The 25912-nt window shown below is 39.9% G+C and overlaps 1 protein-coding gene across 5 annotated transcripts in view; it reads right to left on the reverse strand.

The window, feature by feature from the left end:
• Nucleotides 1-25912, reverse strand: part of LOC149932749 (nephrin-like) — a 153441-nt gene that overhangs the window by 27631 nt on the left and 99898 nt on the right. For all 5 annotated transcript variants that reach the window (XM_090155268.1, XM_090155266.1, XM_090155269.1 and 2 more), the window contains exon 3: nt 2291-2412. In XM_090155268.1, coding sequence (XP_090011394.1) covers nt 2291-2412 — 122 coding nt within the window. The remainder of the gene's footprint in view (nt 1-2290; nt 2413-25912) is intronic.

Genomic DNA, 25912 nt, shown 5'->3' on the forward strand with positions numbered 1-25912 from the left:
AAGTTAAATCTTTCCCCTATTTAATTAGCTTAAATCGTATAAAACGAATTAATAACAGTTAAACATTAAGTTCTGGCAAACAAACCAGTACGACTTGAGATAGAAGTATTTTTCAGCTCTTTGTTGTTTTAACCAATTAATAAAAATTTTAGTTTCTATTGTTCATCCTTTTCTGACTGTTAAGCAGCTTGAAAATAAACGCGGAACGTTTTGTATAGATAAAAATCTAAAGAAAAGATTGAACGTTTTATAAAGATATAAATGAACGTTTAGTAGAAATTAAAAATTAATGTTTAATAAATATAGAAATGTACGTTTTATCAAGATAAAAATTTATGTTTAATAAAGATAGAAATGTATGTTTTATAAAGATAAAAATTAACGTTTATTAAAAAATTATGTTTAATAAAGATAAAAAATTATGTTTAATAAAGATAAAAATTAATGTTTAATAAAGATAAAAATGAACGTTTTATCAAGATACAAATTAACGTTTAGTAAAAAATTATGTTTAATAAAGATAAAAAATTATGTTTAATAAAGATAAAAATTAACGTTTAGTAAAAATTAAAAATGAACGTTTAATAAAGAGAAAAATGATCGTGTAATAAAGATAAAAATTAACCATTTTTAAAGATAACTAAGGATACAACGAGTTAGCTCACACAAAGCCGATTATTTTGAAAATATTCGTCGCACGGATTAGACCTATTTTTAAAACGAAACCATTTCTCTTCTGGGATGATTTTTTTAGCGAAACCACGCGTAGATTGTCTTTATTTTTCCCAAGCGATTCACTTTGCACCATTAAAATTTGAAACAATTTCTCAGAGTTGTTACAAACGATATATCAGTAGTTTCTGGAGGAAATGAAAACAGCGCTGGTGGTGTGGGAAGAAGGAAAAGAGGCTAGACTAGTTCGGTTTCCGTTTAATTTTAAATCGCTAACAATTCCTAATTACCGAAATGACTCGCGCTCCCTCTTGAAATTTATTTTCTCGGCTGGTGTTGGTCTACCGCGGCGATTCCCAGCTCTACCCCTTTCGCGCCATCGGCCTCACTTCGGTTCCACGACCGATACGATCGAAGGAGTTGCAGCTTTTACTCTTCGGAAGGGAGCTGACTCTGTTTCTCCATTGATCATGTTGGATATTACACCTAGGAGCTACTCCGAGATTACACCATCTAGCATCGTCAAAATTCGCTTTTATTTTTCGCAGCCGGCTAGAAGCAAACTGAGTTTTGGGTCAGAAGAGGGTCAATGGTGCTTGGTTGGAACTCATTAGTCGTTATTAATCTTTAAATCTGACCTTTTCATTCCTCTCTCTCTCCGCCGGTTCTCGCGACTAGGAAACACCTGTTTCCAAACAATACGCTTCCCCGGCTGTAGTTTAATATAACAAGCACCCGCGAACACGGCGCCGCCGTATCCTCTCGTTACCGAAATTTTCCTAAAAGTTTATAGACGCCGAATTAATTACTGCAAGATCGATTGGACACATTTTCAGAACAGCCGCCTTTTAATCGACAAAACAAATAGAGGCCGCTCGAATTTCAGTCGAGCAAACCTCCACTATAGCAACGGGTTCCTTTTCAATGCATATACGAAGTGTTGCTCCTTTGCCGTTTATATATTAGCAGTTTCACGCGAGTACGGTCTAAACTTACGGAATGCCCTTTGGACAAGTTTGTATGACTTTCAACCTGTCTCTTTATTAATTGTGGCTTTGTATTGAAAATTTCCGACAGACTAGTATATTTTAAAATGATAGAATTCTAAACCTTTTAAAATTAAATAAATTCATCAGGTTGCTTACAATATATTGTAAGCAGCCTGATGAGAAGACATGGCTCGAAAGCTCGTTACGTTTTTATTTTTTAAATAAACTTCATCTTTTAAACCATGTATATTTAACTTTCATCATACAATTTTACCGTGGTAAAAAATATGCTTTTTAAAATTTATTATTTTTAAAAAGCAGATTCTAAAAATATGATTTTGAATAATTATCACATTCTGAAAAAATCTTTAATTATTTATATTCGGAGAAATTTTGAAACTTATGAAATTATTTTTCTCGAAATTATCACGCAGAAAAATTTGATCAATGATTATGAAATTTACAAACTAATAATTTTTTTTATCGAAATGATCAAGCTCAGATTGTTTTTAAAAATATCACGCTCGAAAATGTATTTAACAAATTCGGAATATTTTTAAAATATTTGAAAATGATCAATCTCCGAAATGAGTTCCAGGTCGCTGTACGACTGAGAACGAGGTATTTACCTGGCATTGATAATCGGCATCATCTTCAACTTGAGCACTTTCTATGACCAGCGTGTGGACACCAGCAGACGGATCACCTTCCATGTAATATCTTTTGAAACCGGTAATAGACCGATCAAAACCTGCAATACAAAACCAAATTCAATTTAATATCCAAAATTCACTTTAAATTCCTTAAGTATAGCTGTAATCCAAAATAAATAATTAATTCAAAGTAACTTTGTGGTAAAAAAGTTCCTCAATTCAACAAGTTTAGTTAATTACGCGAAATCAAAATTTTCAGGAAGGGTAGGTACCTCGTTAAAAACTCTTTAAACAATTTCCCAGCCATTTTTCCAAAATCCTCTTTTGAAAAAAAATATACTTTTCGAAAGTCTCAAAGACGTTGGTAAAAAAAAGGACTAACGTTTCCAAGAAATATACAAAACTCCCGCGAACGACCCCTAGCGGGGAAATCATTAAGGGAGTATTTGAAGAACTTTGACAAACAGATGTTTTGACTCTCTTTCAATGGCCTCCGAATCAAACGACGAAAAAATAAATCGAAAGAAAAACATATATATAAAGTCCTATCGCCCCAAACAAATAAGAAGAAACGAATACAAACTGGAAGTTCGATTTTCGAAATAATACTTCATTTATACGAAGAAACGGAAGCATTAAGGGACTAAACACCGAAAAAAGCTAGAGAGAAAATTCCGCTCAATTGAAGACGATTTCTAGAGTGCCGTTCGGAGAGGAGCGACCGAAGATAAGTATATTTACCTCTTTACGAACCCTTTTGGGAACAGGTTCCAGGCTAAGATATTAACATAACCGTTTTCGTTTCCGGCGCGCGGTGGTTTGCTCCCATTTTTCAACGACTGTCATTTTAGCCTCTTTATTTGCGGCTCGCTTTCTTAGCGAATGAAGAATGAATCGAGCCATCTTATAAAAGAACAAAAAACGCCCGATAACGTAAAAACGCCAAAAAAAATTGACTACGGAGACTCCATCTATCGAGGATGGTAGGAATGAAAGAAAAGAGTTAAAAAAAAACCAAACCATTCTAAAGATTTCGTTGGCGTACATTTCATTTTTTGATGTATAAATAACCTATAATTTAAAAACACACCCACGCGATAGAAAGCTAAAGGGATAAAGCCTCTTATAGCGCGTGGAAAAACTTCATTTTCAACCGACTTTCGTTCACGGCCGACTGCCTTCTAAGATGACAAATGACAATACTCTATCAAGTCTTTTCAGCACATCAAACTTCCGGTCATTCGTTTTCTAAAGACGATCGCCTCAAGCGTATCAGCCCGAATTTAAATATTTTTTTAAGCTTATGACGAATTATAGAAACGAGAAAAATAGTCTATTTTATCTAAAGTCGAGGAATGGCGTATCACGAACATTGATCTCGATTATGCCAATAAAAACGTAGAAATTAAAATTTAAAACGTATTTAATTTATTGTAATCCGCGCTGTACAAACTAAAGGGATTTTATCGTGACTAATTTCAGCGAACGTTGAATACTTTATCTGCATTAATAATCAATAGTGCGTAAAGATTAATTATATAATAGTGCGTAAAGATTAATTATATTATATAGCGTAAAGATTAATTATATAATAAGGCGTAAAGATTAATTATATAATAAAGCGTAAAATTAATTATATAATATAGCGTAAAGATTAATTATATAATAGTGCGTAAAGATTAATTATATAATAGTCCGTAAAGATTAATTATATAATAGTACGTAAAGATTAATTATATAATAGTACGTAAAGATTAATTATATAATAGTGCGTAAAGATTAATTATATAATAGTACGTAAAGATTAATTATATAATAGTGCGAAAAGATTAATTATATAATAGTGCGAAAAGATTAATTATATAATAGTCCGTAAAGATTAATTATATAATAGTCCGTAAAGATTAATTATATAATAGTGCGTAAAGATTAATTATATAATAGTACGTAAAGATTAATTATATAATAGTACGTAAAGATTAATTATATAATAGTGCGTAAAGAATCATTACAATTTAGAGAAAGGTTAATCTATTTATGATCTTAACTATTTCCTTATCCAAATAAATGATGTTGAATTTACTTGGTACTTTCCGACATACAATTTATCAAACGATTACCTTGAAATAAAGCATTTTATTTGCAAACCAAGTATCAACAAATTGAATTTAATAAGGAAAATGTTCGTATAAAATGGTATATATTTTTTTATTTCAGTCTCGAGTCAGACCAGCCTACTTAATTGTAAGGAAAAATGCATTTCAAACGATTTGGAGACAAATTCGCGAAGAATTTCCCCTTCAAAGGGATCAAACGTCGGGTGAAAAGGAACGGGTTTGAATCTAGCGTTAATTGAATCTGATAAAATCGACAGCTTCGTACGTCGGAAAGATTTTCCGGAAATACATTTTCGGAAAAAAAAAATGTAATTAGGTAATTTAAAAATACCTAGTTTGCTTCCCCGGAAAGGATTTTAGGCATAAATTGGTTTCAGAAACTCCCGGGTGAAGCTTTTTATTCCGCGTTAAAAGGCCAAAAAGAAACGAAGGCCCGCAGAGAGGAGTGGAGAGCGGAGTGGAGAGTGAGAGTAATAGTGAGAGTGAGAGTGATAGCGAGAGTGAGAGTAATAGTGAGAGTGAGAGTGAGAGTGATAGCGAGAGTGAGAGTGAGAAGAGGAAAAAAAAGATTGAAGAGAGCTTTTCATCTGTTTAGGTTGAGTGAGTCTGGAAGAAATGGTAACTCGCTTTTAATGTTTTCTTGGCGAGGGCCGCGATTAGCCACTGGAGTGGAGAAACACAAAGACGAGAGAGCGACCAACTCGAAGAAGCTGGCAACGTCTCGAGCGAGGCTTTCACTTCGGAGTGACGTCAACGGGGAAATCTTCCTTTAGCCGTTCGACCTCGAAGACGAAGACCTTGTTGACGTCACTACGAACTAAAAAACCTAGGCTGAGTGAAATCCCTTTAACTCGAGAGTGTATATACATTAAAGGAGCTCATATTTCCGAGATATGAGTGGCTGTAGAGAGAACTAGACTTCGGACTTGGCAACGCGAATGTTTTAGCCACGAGAAACTTCCCAGTCTAGGTAATTGGAGGGATTTACGGAGGAAAGAATCGAAAGAATAGCGAGAGAAAAAATATATATTATTCCGCGCGAAAAATAAGTTCGGTGCCAGTAATGATTCTCCGGCGAATACAAGAAAAAGAAAGCGAAATATAGGAAAATATACATCGAGCGAGACTACAAAGCGAGGGCGAAACTTATTAAGCCGAAATTTAGACTTAACACCGTTCTTAACGGGTATATACGGAGTAAAAAAAGGGCGCGAAGAATAGAACGGAAATTAGAATTTGGGCGTCTCAATCTACCAACGCGGAGAGGTTTAGATCGGAGGAGTGATATCCTAAAGCGAAAACAAGGCACACGCTTGGCCAGCCGTAATATATACGCTATATATATATGTATACGAGAAAGGACGCTCGGGTTTTTTATCCATTCTTCATCATCCCGCGGACTTTTTGTACTAAACGCGATACAATGAATAGGAAGGCTAATACAGTTGGGCGGATCGTTGGGGATGAGAAGCCAGAGAGGAAGGAGCGACCTCGACTGATAGCCCATCCGAAGTGAATGGACGCCGACTTCACCAGACTCTCTATCCGGGAGCGGAACCTCAGGTGGATAATGGCCAATGTAGAAAAAGGCTTGATTCTAAGGTCGAAGTGAATTGGATGGAAGGCGCTCTCTCTCTCTCTCTCTCTCTCTCTGGGTTCCGCGTGTATCACGAGAGGCCCTGGATGAAACTACGGGAAGTGAATTTTTGCCAGAGGAGGAAGTTCGGAACACGCGCTCATTTCCGTTTATCGAACCGACACAAAAGGAGAAAGAGAGAGAGAGAGAGAATGAGGTGGTGGGCGTATAAAAGCTAGCCTCGGAAGGACCGGGACACCATCGCCGTTCTCCCTCGCGGTTTGAGGCCAGCTTTTAATAGAGGTACACCTACGGTCTCTCGAAACGCGGCCGGCTCGTCGATACGGACGTATATTAGAGACGAGTCGGGGGTCCTCCGCGAAAGAAGAAGCCGAAATTAGCGACGTGTAAAATGATCGATTCTAAACAGGCGCTCGACAACTCGCCTCCGTCGTTTCCCTTTGTTCCGACTCTACATTTTAATTAGTAAAATTTCCTCTATATTAGAGCCTCTAATATAAAGGAAGGGGGGATATTAGGCGAGCCGTCAGTTTGTAATAGCGCGCCTAATAACCTTACATAGGCGCGTGTCTGCGGCGTCCCGAGGGAGGAACTATTAATATTCGGGCGTGTCGTTTACGCTTCGAGTAGGATAATTGACGGCCGATGCCTATACCTTTAATACTATTGTTTCGCCGAGCGACTCCGGAACGTCTTCGGCCCGCCTTCCATCAGCCGCCGATTTCGAAGCGTCACGGAAGGCGGGACTGGAACCTCAACTCCCGGACGCCATTCATATTTTACGCTTTAGAGCGGACGATTTTTGCCGTACGACGTAACGACGAAACCTTTGTCTATTCGCGTATTATCGTACGTAGGCATTATTGTATCGGCGGCGGCTAAATGGTTTCCCGCTCGCTCCATAAAACTAAGCGGTTGTTGATGCAGTCGGAGAGACGCGCATTCGGACACGCGTAGTTCGTTCGCTCCTTTTGTTCGTATCGCTTTATCGCCTGCCTATCTCGTAATACGGGGGATGGAAGGATTTCTGAAAGGAAAACAATGGATTAAGGCTCGTAATAGGACGGCGCGAGCTTCTACAATCCCGCCCAGCCGCCGTTTGTAAATAAATTACCAGCGGATCCTCCATAACTCGAGACTCCATTGCCAAACTAGAGGGTCTAAAATTCTTAATAGTATATTCGTAGAAATGGCGCCTCTTCCACTCCTTTAAATACAGGCGCTTCGGCTTAGTGATTGTATGGAGGGGGCCCGCCGGTATTATGCAAAGCGGCGTATCTCTGGCTGGCTGTCTCCTCCGCGGGCCCGCAGCCTCTCCTAATGATACGGTATCATGTTCGCGCATTAATTCGCCACCAGCTTGCCGGGACAATTTCAGTCAATTAATTACGAGAATACGCGAGAGATCTCGCAGCCGCAATTAACAGATCGTACACGGACTTCGGGTTTAGATCTAATAACAGAAAGGGCCCATTCCATACGGCTTCCGCGGGATCTTGCCTGCCAGAACCTTCTCTCTCTTCGTCTCCGTACGTTAGAAGAGCACCCTATATTGACCCACTAAAGCGACGATATTCTTTGAACGATGTAAAGCGCATTAACATTCCAGACAGCGTCTCCTTTCAAGTAACCGTTTTAGGTACGATGCCGCGAGTGACAGCCTCGATATTGAAAATTCACCATTCAAGGTCCCCGCCATTAACGATTTGATTAATTACGTTAACACCAACCAATAAAATAACAATTGCTTAATTAACGGAAAGTTTATCTCGAAATTTACCGAGACATTGTGAGGATTTCAAACTTCGCCAAACCTAGTTACGCAATTTATTGATAGTTAAAGAGAATAAATTAACGCTCGAAGTTCGTCGTATCGTTTCGATTTAACTCAAACCACCCGTAATCCTCAATTGAAACGTAACGCACTTTTATCCCTATGAACGGAATACATTTAAATTAACATTTTAAATCCATCGTATATTTTATATATTGTTATACAGGGTGTTTCAAAAGGTTATGCAAAACATTTAAGGAGTTGTAGGGGGTGAGTTGAGAAGTATGCCTGTTTTTTTCCCACTTTCCATACGATTAATTAAAAGAGCGCCAGAGAGCTTCAAAGTGTGGCCTACTTTACTATCCCCTGGAAGTAGGATGCAACAAGCGCAAAACCAAGCAGCGGTTAAAAAGGACAAATTGAACTCTTGTCATTTTGGTGTGTTGGTTGTATATATCATCCTTTTAATTTTTTTTAAAATTTTTAATTTGTTTTTAATTTTTAAATATTTTAATTTAATTTCATTGTTTTTATTTTTGGCGCATTTTATATTTGTATTTAAAGTGCTAGCGTATTTCATTTTTATGTTTTTGACCCGCGAATACCGTAAATGGTTTCCTCCCTGTTATAAAAAGGATTTGTATTTTAAAGGGAAATAAATATTCATTCATTCATTCGCAGCAGGGACTTTAAATACTGTTTAAGTTTACTTTTTTACGCTGGTTACCTCGAATTGTTTACAACGTCCTTTTTTTACTATCACACGAACCCAAACCTTAATGTTCGCATTTCCCCGCTGCTTGGTTTTGCGCTTGTTGCAGCCTACTTCCAGGGGATAGTAGGCCACATTTTGAAAAAAAAAGGCATACTTCTCAACTCACCCACTACAACTCCTTAAAAAATTTGCATAACCTTTTGAAACACCCTGTATTTGATACATATTTATATATTTGATACATATTTATACATTTTATTTGGCAGTTCCATATAAATAAAAATTGTAAACCTCAAAAATACGAGTTTTTTTTAAATGAAATATGATTTTTTTGTAGAAAAGAAATTTTGAATTCATAAATTTCTGGTCAACATTTTCAATAAATATTATCGCGAATCTAAACGTTTCTACGTCTCATTATATTAAGCTAAACTAAATAGAAAGAGCTTGTTTATACAATAATTACCAAATTAAATTTAATGAAAAGCGCGTAATAAAGATAGCCCCGTAAACATTGCTATTAAACAACTAACATAATTAACAAAAGAATTAACCACTCGCTTTAAAATTGGATAATAATTGTCTTGAAGAGAACAATAACTGAAAGAGTTTCAACAACTTAAATGTAACAAGCCCAACATTCGAACGCCCTTATAACGATTCGCGGCGCGGTAGTTAGTTAGCGAGAGCTCCGTAAAGTAAATTTAGTCATTCGCGGGACTGTTAATTGACGTAAACAAATTGATATTACACTTCTCCGTTAAATAAGCGAAACTCCTGCACGATGTCCAAATTTGCAAACGGAAGCCTTTTCTACGAATCTTGAGCGCGCTAATTAGTTCATTATAAGGAACTGTTTTATTTAAGGTCTAGACTAAATTTAAACAGATAATACTCTCAGTTTCAATTAGAATGCACTTATCCACAGCCACCCAATCCCGAATTTGAGAATTATAGAAGGTTCAACTTCGTCCGGTTTACTGACAATTCTTCAGCACCCCACACAAGGAGAGCGCAGACCTTCAAAAGTCGTGGATTTTCTCGCGTACAGTTTTCATTGGTTAGACGCTTTAGCGCCTGCTGCCGTCGGAAGGGGAAAATTCGCAAATTGTCTTCCCCCTTTCCGTAAAACATTCAGCGTAAAGGTTGGACCAATGAAATTTGTACGCAACACTGCGTTAGCGTGTTTATAGGCTAGCTGCGTTCTCCTTGTGTTTGTTGCTCTAGGTCAAGTTTAGAAACATTCATTGTCTATAGATGAAAATCGAGCGAAAGTCACCAGGTAACTCTTTAGCATCGTCGATTGATATAAGGGTATAATTCCATTCAAAATTCCTCGAAGGAACGGTAGGTTAAGCTGGTTTTAACGGATAGGGCATTCTTCCAACTACAACAAACCAATCGAATGGGGGAGACCTATTTAAGCATTCGGAATTAAGACAGAGAAATATTTGAATTAATTTACATTTCAGCACGCGACCGAACCTTTTAGGCGCGTGCTGGGAAGTTTCTAAAATTTAGGCGTATAATTTAAACGAGGAAACAAGGTGGCGCGGCCGCAATTTCGCCTACAGAGTCAATATTTATCGGCAAACGATTCAATATGGTGGAGTACACACAAACACGGGGCCGAGAAATAAACGCGAAGAGCGTGTACACGGAAGGGAACTAGCGGGGGCGAACGCCTCTTGGCCTAATGATGAGGGATGGTCCGTAGACCAACGGAAGGGCGGTGTCTCGAATGGTCGAGCACTGGCGACACACTCGCGGCCGGAACAATTAGATCATTTCTTTATTGTCAGATCGAAAAAAGGGTGTGCTTCGCTCAAAAATGATGAAGGACATCCTTCAGTTCGCCGGACTGATGCTAATGATTGTACGATTCCATATCGTTATGTCGGCCCTAATAAGACCTTAAACAGATTAGCCAAGCTTTTCTTTATATTATAAGTATTAATCATTTGGTCATATTAGTTTTTTCATAAGTGTATAATATTGTTACATAAGTGTGACACTTCCAATTCTTCACGTGCAAAACTTTTGCGTCCGCTTGCTAACGCGTCACACGTAGCCTTTGGCAGCGCCTCGCTAGGGGGAGATTTTCTCCTTGTGATAACGTCACTCCGTTACTAGCTCTCAGTAAAATATTCAGGGCCGTGCTTAGGGGGTGGCGAGCAGGGCGGTCGCCCAGGGCCGCTAAAATTTTACCATAGGGATGTATATACCTCAAAGTGACAAACTTATGGAACAATATTATAGACTTATGGTTTTGTTAAATGATTTATGCCTTTGGGGTGTGGTTCTTTTCCCCTAAGAAATAGGCCTAAAAGACTGTGCAAATGTTGCAACCATGACTAATGAATGACAATACTGCACTCTTAAAAGAAAATGGTTTTTAATGGTATATTAAGGGTCTAAAATATATTAAAAAAACACTCTTTAGGGTTAATATATACACCCTTAAGGGTTTGTTTCTTGTCCCAAATTTAAATCTGGAAAAGGTGTATAAACGGTGTTATGTTACACCGTAAATAGAGGGATTTAACATCCGGTAGAGTGTAGCTCCCTTAAGGCAGTAGTTTAGTACTACTTTAAAGCCAGTAGTTTCACACTTTAAATTGAGTAGTTTCACACTTTAAAGGGAGTATTGTAGAGCCCTCAAGGCAGTCGTTTAGTACCCTAACACTTTAAATGGAGTATTGTAAAGCCCTTAAGGCAGTAGTTTAGTACCCTTAAACTTTAAAGGGAGTATTGTAGAGCCCTAAAGGCAGTAGTTTAGTACCCTAACACTTTAAAGGGAGTCGTTTAGTACCCTAAAAGGAGTAGTCTTTTACCCTAAAGGGAGTAGCTAAGAACACTGAAGGGAGTAGATTTATACCACAAACTGTGTAATAAAGGAACCAAAACGAAGGACAAAAGCACCCCAAACAATGTAAATAAACACCCTTAAAGGAAAAATGTTATTAAAGGTATAGAATAACATCCTTTATAAACCTGTTAGTTTGTTAAATATGAGACAAGAAAAATCCCTTAAAAGGCTGAAAATAAACCTTTTTTTAAGAGTGTGTGACAAAAAATGGGTGATTTTTCCTCGAATCTATTTAGAGGAATGAAAAAATATTTCTTAGAAAGAGAAGTGGCTCTCGCTGTTGCGTTCTTTTTAGATAATAGCGTTCGGTTTACAGCCAGTATTCGGACGAAACACTGGTTTATTTCCGAAGAATTAACGTGGCAAAAACAGGGCAATGTTATTCATAACCCTTCAAAGAGATGAAGAAGGCCGGTGTAAGACTAATATCACGCCTGCCATCTTGTTTCAATAAACTAAATTTAATACAAAACAAACTAAATTGCGCGAATGTATTACGTAAGCCTTTTGAAATATCGCTAGCTCGAAGAGAAATTTCATTACGCGGGATAAATATGGAGAACAATAAAAAATTTACGAGGCAAAATAAATAAAGGGGATCGAAAAAAAGAGGATGGTTCGGAGTAATTACCGCTCATCTTTTCCAGAAGAGACGGCTATTGTTGAACGTGAGAGAAGGATTTCGGGGCCACGAAAAAAGGTCAGGATAAGAAAAGATAGTATTTATGGATGAGGGAGTAGTATTAAAATTTCTCGTCTTCGATCGCGTCGCGGAAAGTTCCCGGAGTACTTCAAAGTTTGGTCAAAACGCAACGGGGTGTTATCCGAGGGTGGGGTGGGCCGCTTTTCCTACAACGACCCTTTAAAACCCAACTCGAGACGCATCTATTTGGCGCAAATAACAGGAAACTCGGCGGGGCGCCTATTTAAAAGCGACTGCCAAACGGCTGATGCTTACTTTAAGACTGCAGTACGCCGCAACTTTAGATCTCACGTCTAATGTCTTCCGCTAGTTTGCGGCGTTAACCTAATGGAAGTAGGATCGCGTACGCTACAGAGTCACGGTGAACGCCAATAAGCGGGAGAGAACCACGTCTTCCACTGAATTATAGTTTTCTCCTTTGGTTCCTTTTTTCTCGAGGAAGAACTTTTCACTCCCCCCCCCCCCTTTATCTCCCTCGACTTTGGTTTGGCTATTCTTTCCTGCTGGGGATCGTCAGCTCGTCATTTTTCACGAGAAAGCCCCGAACCAGCCCGAAACTGTTCTCGGCTCGGGCGATATTTTTTCTACGCTTCGTTTACAGGAGCGGCCTCCCGCGGAGAATCTCGGGCCTCTCTCGCTCCCCTTTCTCCATTGATTCCTCTTCTATTCCCCACTCCGTGTTGGTCTATCTCGATCGTGGCGCGTATAACGCCGGGATGCCCAACTGGCCGAGAAGTTGTTTAAATAAACAATGCCCCACCCCGCTATATCAAGTGACGGGGGCCGATCGGAGCCGACGATGTCGAGTCAACCGCCGTAATCTCCTAACAAGACTGAATACACGTGTTAATGCGCCTTCCACTAGTCAAAATATTACGTGTTTTATTAAATGGTAAAAACAAAATTGAAATACGAGGGTTCCTTATACAATACACTTTGAACTGAAGTTCCAGTCTGGTTGGTAGCATTTTTAAGCAGAGCACTAAGAAAACAAATAGTTTCTAAGAACACTTTTTCTAGCAATCTACTATCGCGTAAATAAAACGTAAAGGAAAGCTACGCTGAATCATGGAGAAAACTAAGGAGTCGTGTTGTAAATCAATTTGAAAGGTTTCACCGTGATGACACCGGATGAATGTGAAGGTAGGGGGCTGACATAAAAGGGGGTGTGATATCTAAGCACTGAAATTTGAATAGTTTTACATTGCGTATAGAACCAGAGCTAATCGACCTATGACTACTTTATCAAAGCACAGGGTGACCAGGGAAAGGCTTGGAAAATGTTATAGGAAAAATAGGAATTTTAGAGGCGAATTATAGGGAAATATAGGAATAGAAATAAGCGAATTATAGGGAAATATAGGAAAATAAATAGGAAAATAATAAGGTTATTACTGCATATCGGTATACTTTGACTCGAATCACCTTGAATCTTGAAAATGTTTTGTACACTGCTTTCTTGCGTTATTGGATCACTTAGCGGATTCCAAGATTTTGTTCAAAACTGGCAGTTTTTTTCACTACATGTACTTAAAAAAATTATCTCATTTTCAAAAGATCATGAAATGATAGGAAAATAGTTGAAAATAAAGGAATTTATAGGAAGGCATTAAACATATAGGAAATATAGGAAGTCTGATCACCCTGAAAGCACTTTCCAGCTAACCACGGTCAAAAGTACAAAAAATAAACACAAAAATCGAAGTAACCTATTCACATCTACAAAGAATGATTATTTACCAAAATTTTATACCAGATTTTTTAGTTAAACGTTATCTGATTTAACAGGGGGTGAGGCATGGCCGCTTCACCCGGTGTTTACCCCTTTTTTGTCGACCCCCATTCTCCCGCGAGCATCATAGAAACGTGTTAAAATCGTCCTACAGAGCGACTCCTTACTTTTCATCCACGGCTGAAAGGAGCCCTAAAGAAAACTTCGGGATATGTTTATTTTGTTTTTACGAATTCGAAATTTTTTTGCGGTTATAGCAGGCAAAACAAACAGTATATAGTTAATTTCGTCGCTTTATTTTAGTTCGAGGGGTAATTAAAAGTCTAGACAAACTGTCTCGTTTAAGGGCCTATCATAAGCGACTGACAGCGAGTCAGTAACCGCGAACGAATTATCCAAGTTGGGGGCCTTCTCGCCTCCCACGCGGTACGACCTTGACAGGAAAATATAACTCGGATCTCCCGCGTAGATATTATACGGCTAGGCGAACGAGAAACGTCAGCAGTCAACAAACCCTCCTACAGCGTCATTTTACCATCACGGGATAAGAAATAAATATGATGTATAGGTCCCAATTGGGGCTGGCAGTTTAAATTATCCATCGAAATTTAGACCTGGTCGCTTAAAATTCGCAATCGATAATAGGACGAGGTCAAACCTTTCTCTGGAAAACTAAATTTAAAATTTATTACTACTAAATAGCGGAACAACGAAATTTATATTAAGTTGAGAAATAATACGGAAAACAAACTGGTTTTCTTACAAACACCGTCAGGAAAACAATCTTATAAGTATATAAGTGCTTAGTCCAATTTTGGCAAATAACGCGGAATAAAGAAAACAAAAAGAAATTAGGTCACGAGACGGAAAAGAGTGAAAGCTCAAAGAAAAAAACACTATTCTTTTCTCTCGTCATAAGGATCACCTTTAATGGACGCGGAAGCTCGAATGACGAAGGTCAGTCGCGGGTAGGTATAGGAAAAGGCACGATCATTTGACGCTATACGCCCACGCCGTTCCATTTCCTAACGCTCCCATCGAGTATAGATGCAAAATGAAGCTTCGAGAGTCAACAGTATCATCGAAAGAAAACGGCAGACTGATGCATTAGTGCGCACCCCGGACTCCCGTCGTAACTGCCACTGCTAAGGACAAAGTGGGAGGGCGGTGGAACTCCATCGATTTTCAAAAGGGTTCATAAAAACGAACGGAAATAAAGCGAAAAGAAATCATAATGACCTCGAGTTCGGATTTATCTTTCGCTCTATTTCTGGAAACAAAATACTGATAAAAAAACCATCTTTTTCTGTCCGTCGAAAAGAGAACTCGAGGAAGATCCCTCAGTAAAGAAAATCTCCAAGCTGGTTCTATATTTTCCTCGTCTCCCGGAGGAAGTTGTCGCCAATGGTGGGATTATTCCGAGGGAAAAAATAGGTCTTTATATATATATATATATATATATATATATATATGGGAGCAAAACGTTAAAAATAAAGCGTCAAGAAGACGGATCCCCACTGTCTCCTTTCGTCCGCCGTAGTGGACGATCAGGTGGTCAACAGATGAAGGCACGTGGGAAAATGCAACTCGACACCGCAACCAAACCATACCAACGGGGCACAAACGCGGGAGGGGGGGGGGCGATGCGAACAGTCTGGCTTTATCTTCCAGCCCGCCGCTAACAAAATTCTATCAAAATGAAAACCCTCGCTTTAAACTAGATCTAGGTTGAAAGATTATTCAATTGAATAGTGTTTTTCCGCGGTTTTCGTTGAAGATGACTTAGAATGTGATAGTGCCTATATTTATGATAAATGAATTCGATTTACCCCACGGAAATAGCAACAATTTGACGAATCGTTTCTTAAATCAAAACGATTCGAATAACTATAAAATATAATACAATCTTCGCTTAGGCAATTGATCATCCTTCGAACTTCGATTTGGACATTTGGAATATTGCTTCTGACCTCCCGATAAGAAACGAGTTCGTATTGAAATGACGATTACTCCTGTCGAGAAAGTTCGTAGTAATGATAGCGATGGCAGGAACTAGGGACATCTTTCGCGATTCGGAAATAGAATTTTAAAAAGTCTCTCTTCTTCCCGGCCTTAACGTGTTCGGGTCACGACACGGAGGAGTGTACAGACGGCCGCGGAAGATTAGAAAGAGGAGGAAAGCCAGCGGCAGCGGTTCGGGGTCACACGGAGAGTGCCTCGAATCCTCGATATAGGAGGCTAGCAAAAGCGGGCTTAAAAAATACATATATATATATATATATATTTCTCAGTTCAGAGGGGCGATTCAAAAGTCAGTCGCAGACGGCAGCCACATGTTACGGCGCGTCTAACGAAAAAACAAGGAGCCGAAGAGAAAGTGAACGATGAAGGGGAGGAAAAGCCAGAGATCATATTCTCCATGTATAAAAAGCGCGCCCAAAAACGCCCGTATAAAACTGTAAAACCCAGCTGCGCCGAATCTCTTCGCTTTCCCCCTAAAACCCACCGTCTCTCGATTATAACGAAACTTAGCCGACGCTTCGGTTATTATCGGACGAACATTACAGTCTGCGAATGGCGAGCTTCGACGACGGATATAGGTTAGTAGCCGACCTCAAACCCGGCACTTTACGCTAGGGCCCGAGTTATTTAGCCATTCTTTTAATCTTCCGAGATGTTGTATTAGTCCCGCGAGGCGACCCTTACACCGACCGAGAAGCGAAATTCTTAAATGGCGAATGAAAAGGAGGCCTTCGCGTAAACTTTCCATCTAAAAGTGTATCCTCGAAGTCTTCCCAATGGCCTACGTTCGTCGCCACTTAAGCCACCACCCCGACGGCCTCATTTTGCCTTAGTTGACCCGAGAACTTTAAAAGATAGCTCGGAGAGAAGAAAAAGTTTAAAACGTTTTAAGATTAAAATATTCATTCTGTAGCGTTAATTTATCAAGAAATTCCCGTCACTGTTAATTCCAACTTTATAAGAAACATTTTCCGGGACGCTATAATTATGTTCCGAGCCGAGGCTTAACAAAGAAAAACCGGAGATTACGAGCCGAAATTTAAAGAGCCATCAAGGCGACGTTTCGCGCGCTTATGAAAATGAATCATTTTCTACTTAAGAGGCGAGGTAGACGCGAAAGATTCGGCCCTATTAGATCCCATCCTAATGGGAATGTGGCGTTGAAATTATACCCAAGGTTTGACTGCGCGAGAAAAAATTCAAAAATAGCGGGCACACGGCCAAACTATTCGGATATACCGGTAAAAATAGTAAAAAGAGAAAGCTTAAAAAGACGGTTTATGTCGACGAAAGGCTTTTAGTAAGCACCTTTACTAAGTCCGGGAACATCGCAAATTTTCTCTACTTTCTCTCTTCTATTCCACTGGCGGAACGAAAATGGCCGGCCGTTTAAAAAAAGGGAACCGCGACGCCGGTCCGAAGATGGGGTTACGCTACGGCGTCGCCATTCGCAGACTTCACTTCCCGCGCCAGTTTTAACGAGAGAGTCCAGTAATCCGGGATGCGCGATCCGTTATTCTCCGGAGAAGAAAGGGATGAGATCCTTTCGCCTAGAAATTTAGTGGAAGAAAGAAGCTGATAGCGGAAGCGCCTGTTCTAAATCATTCGCAATTTCTGCGGCGAAGAAAACGTTCTCATAAATTTAGAAAGGGGTTGTAAAATATAAGAGGCGAGTTAAGTCGCGCCGCCGATAAGGGTTCTTAGACGGGCCCGAAACGCTAGGGCCCTCTCCGTCCCTGCCCTATATCACTCGTAATTTCCTTTCTCCACCCCCAATAAACGCAAAAACCTCGCTCGAACAGTGATATTAAAAGACATTGGAGGCCGCGCCGCGATGTTGAAGAAGCAATAAAAGAAATATTCCCCCCCCCCTCTCGCTCGTCATTTTTCTCGTCTCCCAAAGCAACTTCCCAAAAAGGCGGCCAAAGTGCCGTAGATTTATTAAAGGGAATATAACCTGCAAAGCAATCATTATGGGAGACCCCTTCAATTTTTAAAATTTCCCTGTACAGTGGCGTCAAACATTTCTAAAGTCAAAGGCAAGAGCGGCCGAGAGCTACAAACATTGGTGTTCCACACCAAATACCTGAGGTTATATTCCCTTTAAGTTAAAACGCAAGGAGGCCATAGATTTATTAAGTTAAAACGCTTGTAACTAGAAGAGAACCACCGTTGGACTATGACGTGACGTAAAGAGGGCGAATATTCAACGTACAACGTCAACGCTCCTGGTGGCGAAATTCAAAACTACTAAATTGTAAAACCACAATATTATACGTGTAAGTAAAAATAGAGCTTCGGTACTATATCCCCCGCGAGTTTGGAGAATTTGATTCGCCGCATCAGCAGACACGGAAGAGACCCACGCGATGTTGCGGATATTTCAACGGGTTTTGTTTGTTTTCGCCAACTTTCATTAAATTGAAGAGAGACCCGGCGACTTTTGCGAATTGTATCTGGCAAAAATTCAATTGCGGACCGCAAACGAGAGTAGACTAGGCGACAGTCAAGCTTCCTCGAAACCGTTTGGGATTTGAAAGTCGCTCAACGGTTAAACATTTTCAACTTTTTTACCGTGATGGTTTAAAAGAGGCGTAGATCGATGGTTTTAACAAGCGAATAGCTCGAAGTTCGTTTGAATTAAAATTTATTAGATTGTTAGTGTCATTTTAAGTGACGTTATTAATAGGTTACAAAAGATTTATTTATATTATTTTCCAATTCAATTTAAAATAACCTATTTTGAATGAATTATTTCTTCCACGTTTGATACCCTAAATTTTCCTCTTGCAATAATTTCATTAAACGAAAAATCCTCTTTTGACTTGGAAATTCCCATTTTTTATCCCTTGCTATATTTTGGAGCCTTCAGTACTAATTTATATTAATATTCAAATTAATTCTGAAAATAATTCCAAATATAAGGTTTTATTTATTACAAAAGTACTTACATTTGAATAATTTTGCAAAAATATATCCCCAAAAGTCGCAAATGGATTTTTAAATTTTGACTTTCATTACTATCAAAATGACAAGCATTTTAGGAACGTATTAAAAATGTTTTTTTACATCGGTAACTCATAACCTATCCATGGACTAAATGTAAAATTAGAGTAAACTAGAACAGCCAATCAGAAAAGCTAAAAAATCCCTTTCTAGCCGTTCAAAGAACAGTTTTCTCGCGTTTTCCCTCACTTTTCCCGTTTTCCCTCTTAAATTGCATTATTTTCTTTTAGCGTTTTGGAAGGTTGAAAAATCCCAGAAAAGGGAAAATATCCCCGCACGTGGAAATATAGGCAATTATTTCCTTTTTTTAAATTACTCAATAAGACTCAATAATTAAACATTAAAATGGTCAGATTAAGTTGGTTTTGGCCGGAGGGCAATAGACGAATGGTTGGTTGCAAAACGTCCAATATCATTTAAGTATTTTGGTATTTGATATTTAAAATCTGTAATCAAACTTTTCCAGGTGCTTGGAATTTCTTCGCATTGTGTTATTTTAAAGAAAATAATCAAAATGGAAATAACGTAAGTATTCAAATATTAGTCTCAAAATTGGTACATGTATTTTTTAAATCTTTTAATCGAATTAAATGGGTATTCAAAAGGACTAATTGTAAGAACATAACATTTTTTAACCCTTACCACAAGGGCTGGAAAAGGTTTAGTCCAAGGGCTACTTCCCTTTCAATACCCCAAAAAGCATTATATGAAATATTAAAGAGTAAACTGGGTCTAAAATTAGAAATAAATTAAAAGTCGAATTGAAGTCGTTTTATAAACCATTATTTTTAACAGTGTTTTGGAAGACGTCAGTTCGGCTGATTTGATATTGTTTAGTGGGAAGGAACTTACTCTTTGAACATGAATGAGATCAGGGCCCCCACTCAAATCTTCAAATGTTTTATAGGAAAAATAGGATTATATTTCTAAAAATATAGAAATTTATAGGATTATTTTTTTAATTATAGGATTTTATAGTACTATAGACTCCATTTAATTTACTAACTTTATGCATTTAAAAACTAAATCTATATTTAGTGAAATAAATAAAAATAGAACTATTTAACCATTTTATCCCAAAAATATATAAGTAGCTAACCTTGTATAGACTAGAATGACTTTGTATAGGAGCTTATCCTACAGCTAATTCTAGTAATTTAACTGAGTGGTGGGATTTTAAATGGGTAAAATATCAAAAATATAGGAATTTATAGGAATGTTTGGGGATTTTGCTAAAAATATAGGATTTTATAGGACATTTTTGAAAATATAGGATTTTATAGAACATTTTTGAAAATATAGGATGTTATAGGACATTTTTGAAAATATATTAAATTATTGGAATTATAGGACCTTTGGGGGCCCTACAAGATTATAAGCAAGGTTAAAAATTGTAGTCCGAAACATTCGACTTGAATAAAACTAAATTTTTCTAAATAGACAGAAATATAATACGGGTTTCTACACATATTCGTTACACGTACGAGAATTATATGATATATAGACGTTTAACATTCCGAACTATAATTATAATAAGGTATATATCATTCTGTATTATTAATCGACATATTTGAGTTTAAAAATATGTACGATTATTCAAAACCGTTAATACGATATTGGCCGAGGCGTTCAAAGAAAACCACCAATTCTATAATAAATGAAGCTAAAATGGTAAATGGAAACTTTTAGACACGCTAATAAGGCATGGTCCGAGACGTCTAATTATAAGACAACGCGAAAAACGGGGAATACCAAGGTCAACATTAGATCGAATTCCTTAATACCGAGAAAAAGATCCGGTTTCCAATATTATTCAAAACGAGACGCTCGCTTTTACCTTACGAGGGAGGAGCCGAAGGAAGTTGTAAGATACGAAACGGGAGATCTGGCGCGTCGTCTCCACTTACCGATTATAAGATTTTAATAAAAAAAATTCTAGTCTAAGGATTTTTTTTATGGGAATAAAACGGGGTTGAGGAAGAACGTCAAAAAGTTGGACCCCACACCTTCAGACGCGTGGCGTACATCAAAAAGAGCCGAATTTCGAGCCGGTCCTACTATCAAATTTAAGCGAAGCGTATAACCCCAGCCCTCCCAGGTGCTCAACAATGTAAACGAACCGAAAAAGGCTTTCAAGGAGCCGAGGAAAGAGGCTTCGCTTCGGTAGAACTAAATATCGATCCGGATAAATTTTAAAGCGAGGCCTTAGATGTCAATTTGATCACGAATAATTCAACGCAGACTTCGCGATATCACGGCCTACGATAAAACCGTCTACCGTCCTTAGATTCGAATAATGGCACGTCTTGTTTGTAGGCATATTCAATAAAAATCCCAATGGGGGGAGGAAGGTGTTGGGGTCTAGCCCCTTTTCCTGGGCTGGAGATAGAAACGGGAAGGAGCGAGTGTAGGAAAAAGGAGCCCCGCCAGCCCCTTATCTTTTTAGCCCATCCGAGTTTCAAAGTACTTAGGCGAGAATGGGCGCGATATTAAGCTTCGCGAGCCGTGATAGAGGAACGGCAGCGGGAGAGAAAAGTAGGCCTTCCGCGGGGTTTTCTCACCCCGCTTATACGAAAGGGCACAATGCTTGCTTTACCCTTTTTAACTAGATTACTCGCGACTGCTTTCCTATCTCTCATCTTTTTCCTGTAAGGCAAACTCACACACACCTTTTTAGGGCCTAGAGTCCCGTTATTCTTACGTAGCCCTTTCTTTGTAGTCCGAACGCAATTAAGTATAGCAAAGTAACGCGTTCGAAATATGATAAAACTATACGCCGTTTTCCCTTTGAACATTGCCACACTCTCTCTCCGCAAAACGCGGAGGCTGGGTTCGGTTTACCGCGTGTTGATGAAAAGGAGTCATTGCGGATGGCTAAGAGAAAGGGTGAGCCGCGGGGTGGCCACGAAATAGGGCTGAGATAGGCTTAGAAAGGATAAAAAGCTAGATTAAACTATACAGCCGCGTATGTTTTCTGGTATAGGATAGGGATCTGATGGAATTGAGATTGTTCATTTAAACGAATTAATGAGCTTTCTAAAAGAGAGCTAGTGGTGTTTTTTTTAAACCCCTTATCAAAATAAGCCACCCTAAATTTTTAATTAAACTACCAGATACAGCGCCACCCCGGGTCGGCTTCGGCGGGATTTATGACGTAGATAAAGAAGGAGGAAGCCCCATTTAAGGAGTCGGGAGGAAAAAGTAGCATTTTAGGCCTAATGGTTTCTTTGGATTTCTTTCGACGATCGTCAATAAAATAAATGGAGAACGAATGAATATGCTTACTTAAAAAAGCCATTCGAAGCGAGGAGGGCGGGTTTCTTATCTGTCGAATTATACTTTAACGACCATTCTAGGTTATCCCTATCTATTTTGCATTAGTCTAATGCTGAAAAGATTGAAAGACCTTTCAATAAGTGAAACGGAAATTTCCAAATACAAGTTCGAATTTATATATAGAACGAACTTTCATTGATTTTATATTATTCATAACGTGATTAGCATAATCTTTCAATTTTATACGAAAATCGTATAGTCTAGTAACGAAACGCGGAATTCGGAATAATAAGAAGAGTATGATTAAAATATCCGATACCTCGCGTTATACGCTATCTCGACTGCGCCAGTAAATATCGGATGGCCGATAAAGCCGATAAATATCAATACGACGAAAACAATACGGCGGTTTGGATATAGCCATTAGCGTGCGTTTCAGTTTCGAGTTACTTAAACCCGTACCCGTATCGGGCCTCTTTCTAAGAAAGAGGGTTTGGGTAACGTTGCTTATAATACCAACTCGAGTTACTTTTGAAGTCTGGCGCTACTTGCGGGGTAAAGTGTACGCCTTAATAACGTCTTCGCTTTCGAACGGGACCTCTACGAAGAATCGTAACTCGACTATAGCTAGCTATTATCTCGGTTTCGGGGCGGCAGCGTATCCTAACTGGCTACTCGAACGGTATCCGGACTCGAAGAAGACGGAGAGAAGAGCGAGAGTGAAGAGTATCGCGGGTTCCTCGGAGATCTCATTACTGACGGTTGCGCCAGGAAAACGTCCGAAGTGGACGCGGACAAAGACACGCCGCTGTTGGGTTTTTGGGTAAGAAATATCCCCAGAGGAAACTGAATACTCTTTTCTTTCTTCCTCGAAGAATAATCGAGCGACTCCATCTCGACGCGACGTCATTCACCGAGGGAGGAGGAGGGGGGGGGGGCAAAAATTCTACTTTGACGCGAGCTCGTCGGCGTCGGAAGGCCATTATTTAGAGCCTTTATTTTCCATTCAAGACGGCCAATTTGGGCCGCCGGCTTTCGTAGAGACATATGTCGGTATATAGCTCATCACGATGTAAACTTTAGCCGTATTTAGAAGATATCTTTATGGAAATTTTAATATCGGCTAAGCCTCGTCTTTAGACGTTAGCCATTCGCCAGTTCATTGAACTCGTAGTCCTGGCGGCGAGAAACTGACGAAGGTAACCGAATCGTGACTAGTGTATAATCTCGAGGAATACGCTTCACCGCGGGTTATAAGGGACCACCGAGGCTTAAACGGAACTCGGTGTACGCCAACAGCGACATAATGGGAACAAGGCTCTTAATCCGGGAGACCCGTCGCGCGCGTTTCAGTCGATATTATAGTTGACCGATGCTTTGCTTCGTTAAACGCCGTCATATCTTGATCCCCAACCTTGGATTGACAACGAGCGGGAGGACGGGGCTTTGCAGTTAGGAAGACTATCGGCCCGGCGCGTAATGAAACGTCGCGAAGTCTCGGCTTACGAACCGGGCGCGGATCGGTTACGAAGTCGCGAGGAACGTCCGTCTAGAGTGGCCAAAAAGCCGGAGACTGATCGAGTCACCTTTCCGATCGACACACGCGCTTACATCCTGCGCTTGTCAATCATTTCTGGCACGGTACATCGAGTGGGCGGGCGCCCGTTACTTAACCTACAACGGTGTTCCGTGTCCTGGCGAACGCTTTGATATACTTTGACGTCGGCGGGGAACGTGTTTAGACCGAACCGTCGCCCATCTAGGGCCTCCCCGCGTTAACCGGAAATGGGAGCTGTTTTACTCGTTTACTACTCTGACCTAAATTTGTAAAGTTGCTTTACGTGTAAAACACCCGCTATAGTCGTAAATATACTTTCCCCTCATCCAACCTTTTTTCACGTGGACGGTACGTCGAATATAAAACGAATTGAAGAAATCGCCAGTCGAGGACGGAGGGAGGTGGAGGGTAAAAACACTCGACTGATAAAGAGAGAAGGGAATTGGTCAAACAAGTATAAAATGCCCGATAAAAAGAGATACGTTTCTATACTTTTTCCTCTCTCCCAGGGGCAACTCGAAAATAACGAAGTTTTCCTTGCCCGCTTTTTCACCCACCTTCGCTACAAGCATCACCGGCGACTCTCTGATACTTTTCCTCCCTTTTAAGATATTTGCAGGGTTAACTTTCGAATGCCAATAACGATCGAATCATCTCCGCAAAGAGGGAGAGATCGCCTTCCTCTCATATCTATGTATTGAAAGATCGCCTATAGAGTCGCCAGCTGCCGAAATTGGCCATAGTAAACTGGCTGGCTCTCTCGCCACCGGAGATAGAGCCAACTTCTCCGTTATCCCTCGTCGGGTAGCGGCTTCCAGGGCTATAGACATACGAAATGGTCAAATGCGTTCCGTCTATAATATCAATATTGGAATTGGCCACTCGATTGAACGGAACCAAATCGTCACTGACCACGCCCGAGGGAATTAATCAGAGTGAAAAATAATGACAGCCCAATTTGATATAAAATGAAGATGACACTAAATAATTGTCATTTGAAATTTAAAGTTTGACAATTTCGTTCAATATAATGGCTTTTTATTTAAAAGTAGTCATCAGCGTTTATACGAGAGTTAAAATGGCAGTAACAATTAAAATACAGCGAGCTTCGGCCTAAAGTGTCTGTCACCTTCTGATAGGCTAATGGTGCGTGGAAGGAGAAAACGAGAATCGCTGTGAGCGGTCAACACGGAACTAACATTTAAATGGCTCGTAAATTAACACTCGGGTCGTCCATTTGATTTATAGGGGACGCGATTCGAATCGGGGGAGAGCGAGTGGAAGGCGGTATTAGAACGGGGGTGGCGACGAGGTTGGACCACAGCGGTCACACTGTTACGACGAAAATCATTACTAATTCGGAACATTCTTCATCGCGGCTTTATTGGCAGTAAAAGACCAGCTTTTATGGAAAAAAACGAGCTCTAGAGGACCCTAACTAGAGCGCCGGCCGGGGCACCCACCATTTCCCGAGGAGCGCCACCCTGGACTTTACGATGTCGTAAACTATTAAAATCAATGTCCTCTCCTTTTTCCTTCATACGTCGGATCCGATGTATTTTAAGCGCGCTACAACGGCCGTTACCAGGATTCCCCCCACTTTCTCATCCGTTGGGAGGGGACCATAAAAAATATGTAAAATAGTTCCACACTCGAACGATTTTTAATTATTGGGTGACATTTTTGCAGAGTGCGAACGCTAACGTTTTTATTTTCAGACGTTCGAGAAAATATATCGCGTATAGTCTTATACGGAAGCGAAGTCTCGTCCAAACCGGGGACGGATACGTAAGGAAATTGCGGACGACGCCTAACTATATGGCGAAGGTCGAACGGCGAACATCGAATTCGAAGAGAGCGGGGGAAGAACGGGTGGCCAGAAATCAATCGGCGGATCAGTGACCGACAATAAACGGCCCCCTCAGAGCTCTCTCCCGAGATGCACTTTCCCTTTTTTGGCCCCTTCTTCTTCCGCTGGCTGCCGTGCCTGGTCCCCCACCCCGACTCTCTCCCTCTCTCTCTCTCTCTCTCTCTCTCTCTCTCTGCAGTGTGGCCCCTCTCAGCTGCAGTCTTCCCTATTCAATTCGTCCGTGCACCGATGCTTAGTCGTTTGCTCCGCTGGACCCAAAAATTCTTCCTTCGCTCTCTCTCTCTCGCTCTTCGCCTTCCTCCATCGCTCGCTCTCTCTCTCTCCTGCGAGAGAAAAGAAAAGGAAGAAGAAGCAGCGGG

Source organism: Leiobunum rupestre, chromosome 8 (assembly GCF_980474605.1).
Source record: "Leiobunum rupestre chromosome 8, qqLeiRupe1.1.hap1, whole genome shotgun sequence".
In the NCBI taxonomy this organism is placed as follows: domain Eukaryota; kingdom Metazoa; phylum Arthropoda; class Arachnida; order Opiliones; family Sclerosomatidae; genus Leiobunum; species Leiobunum rupestre.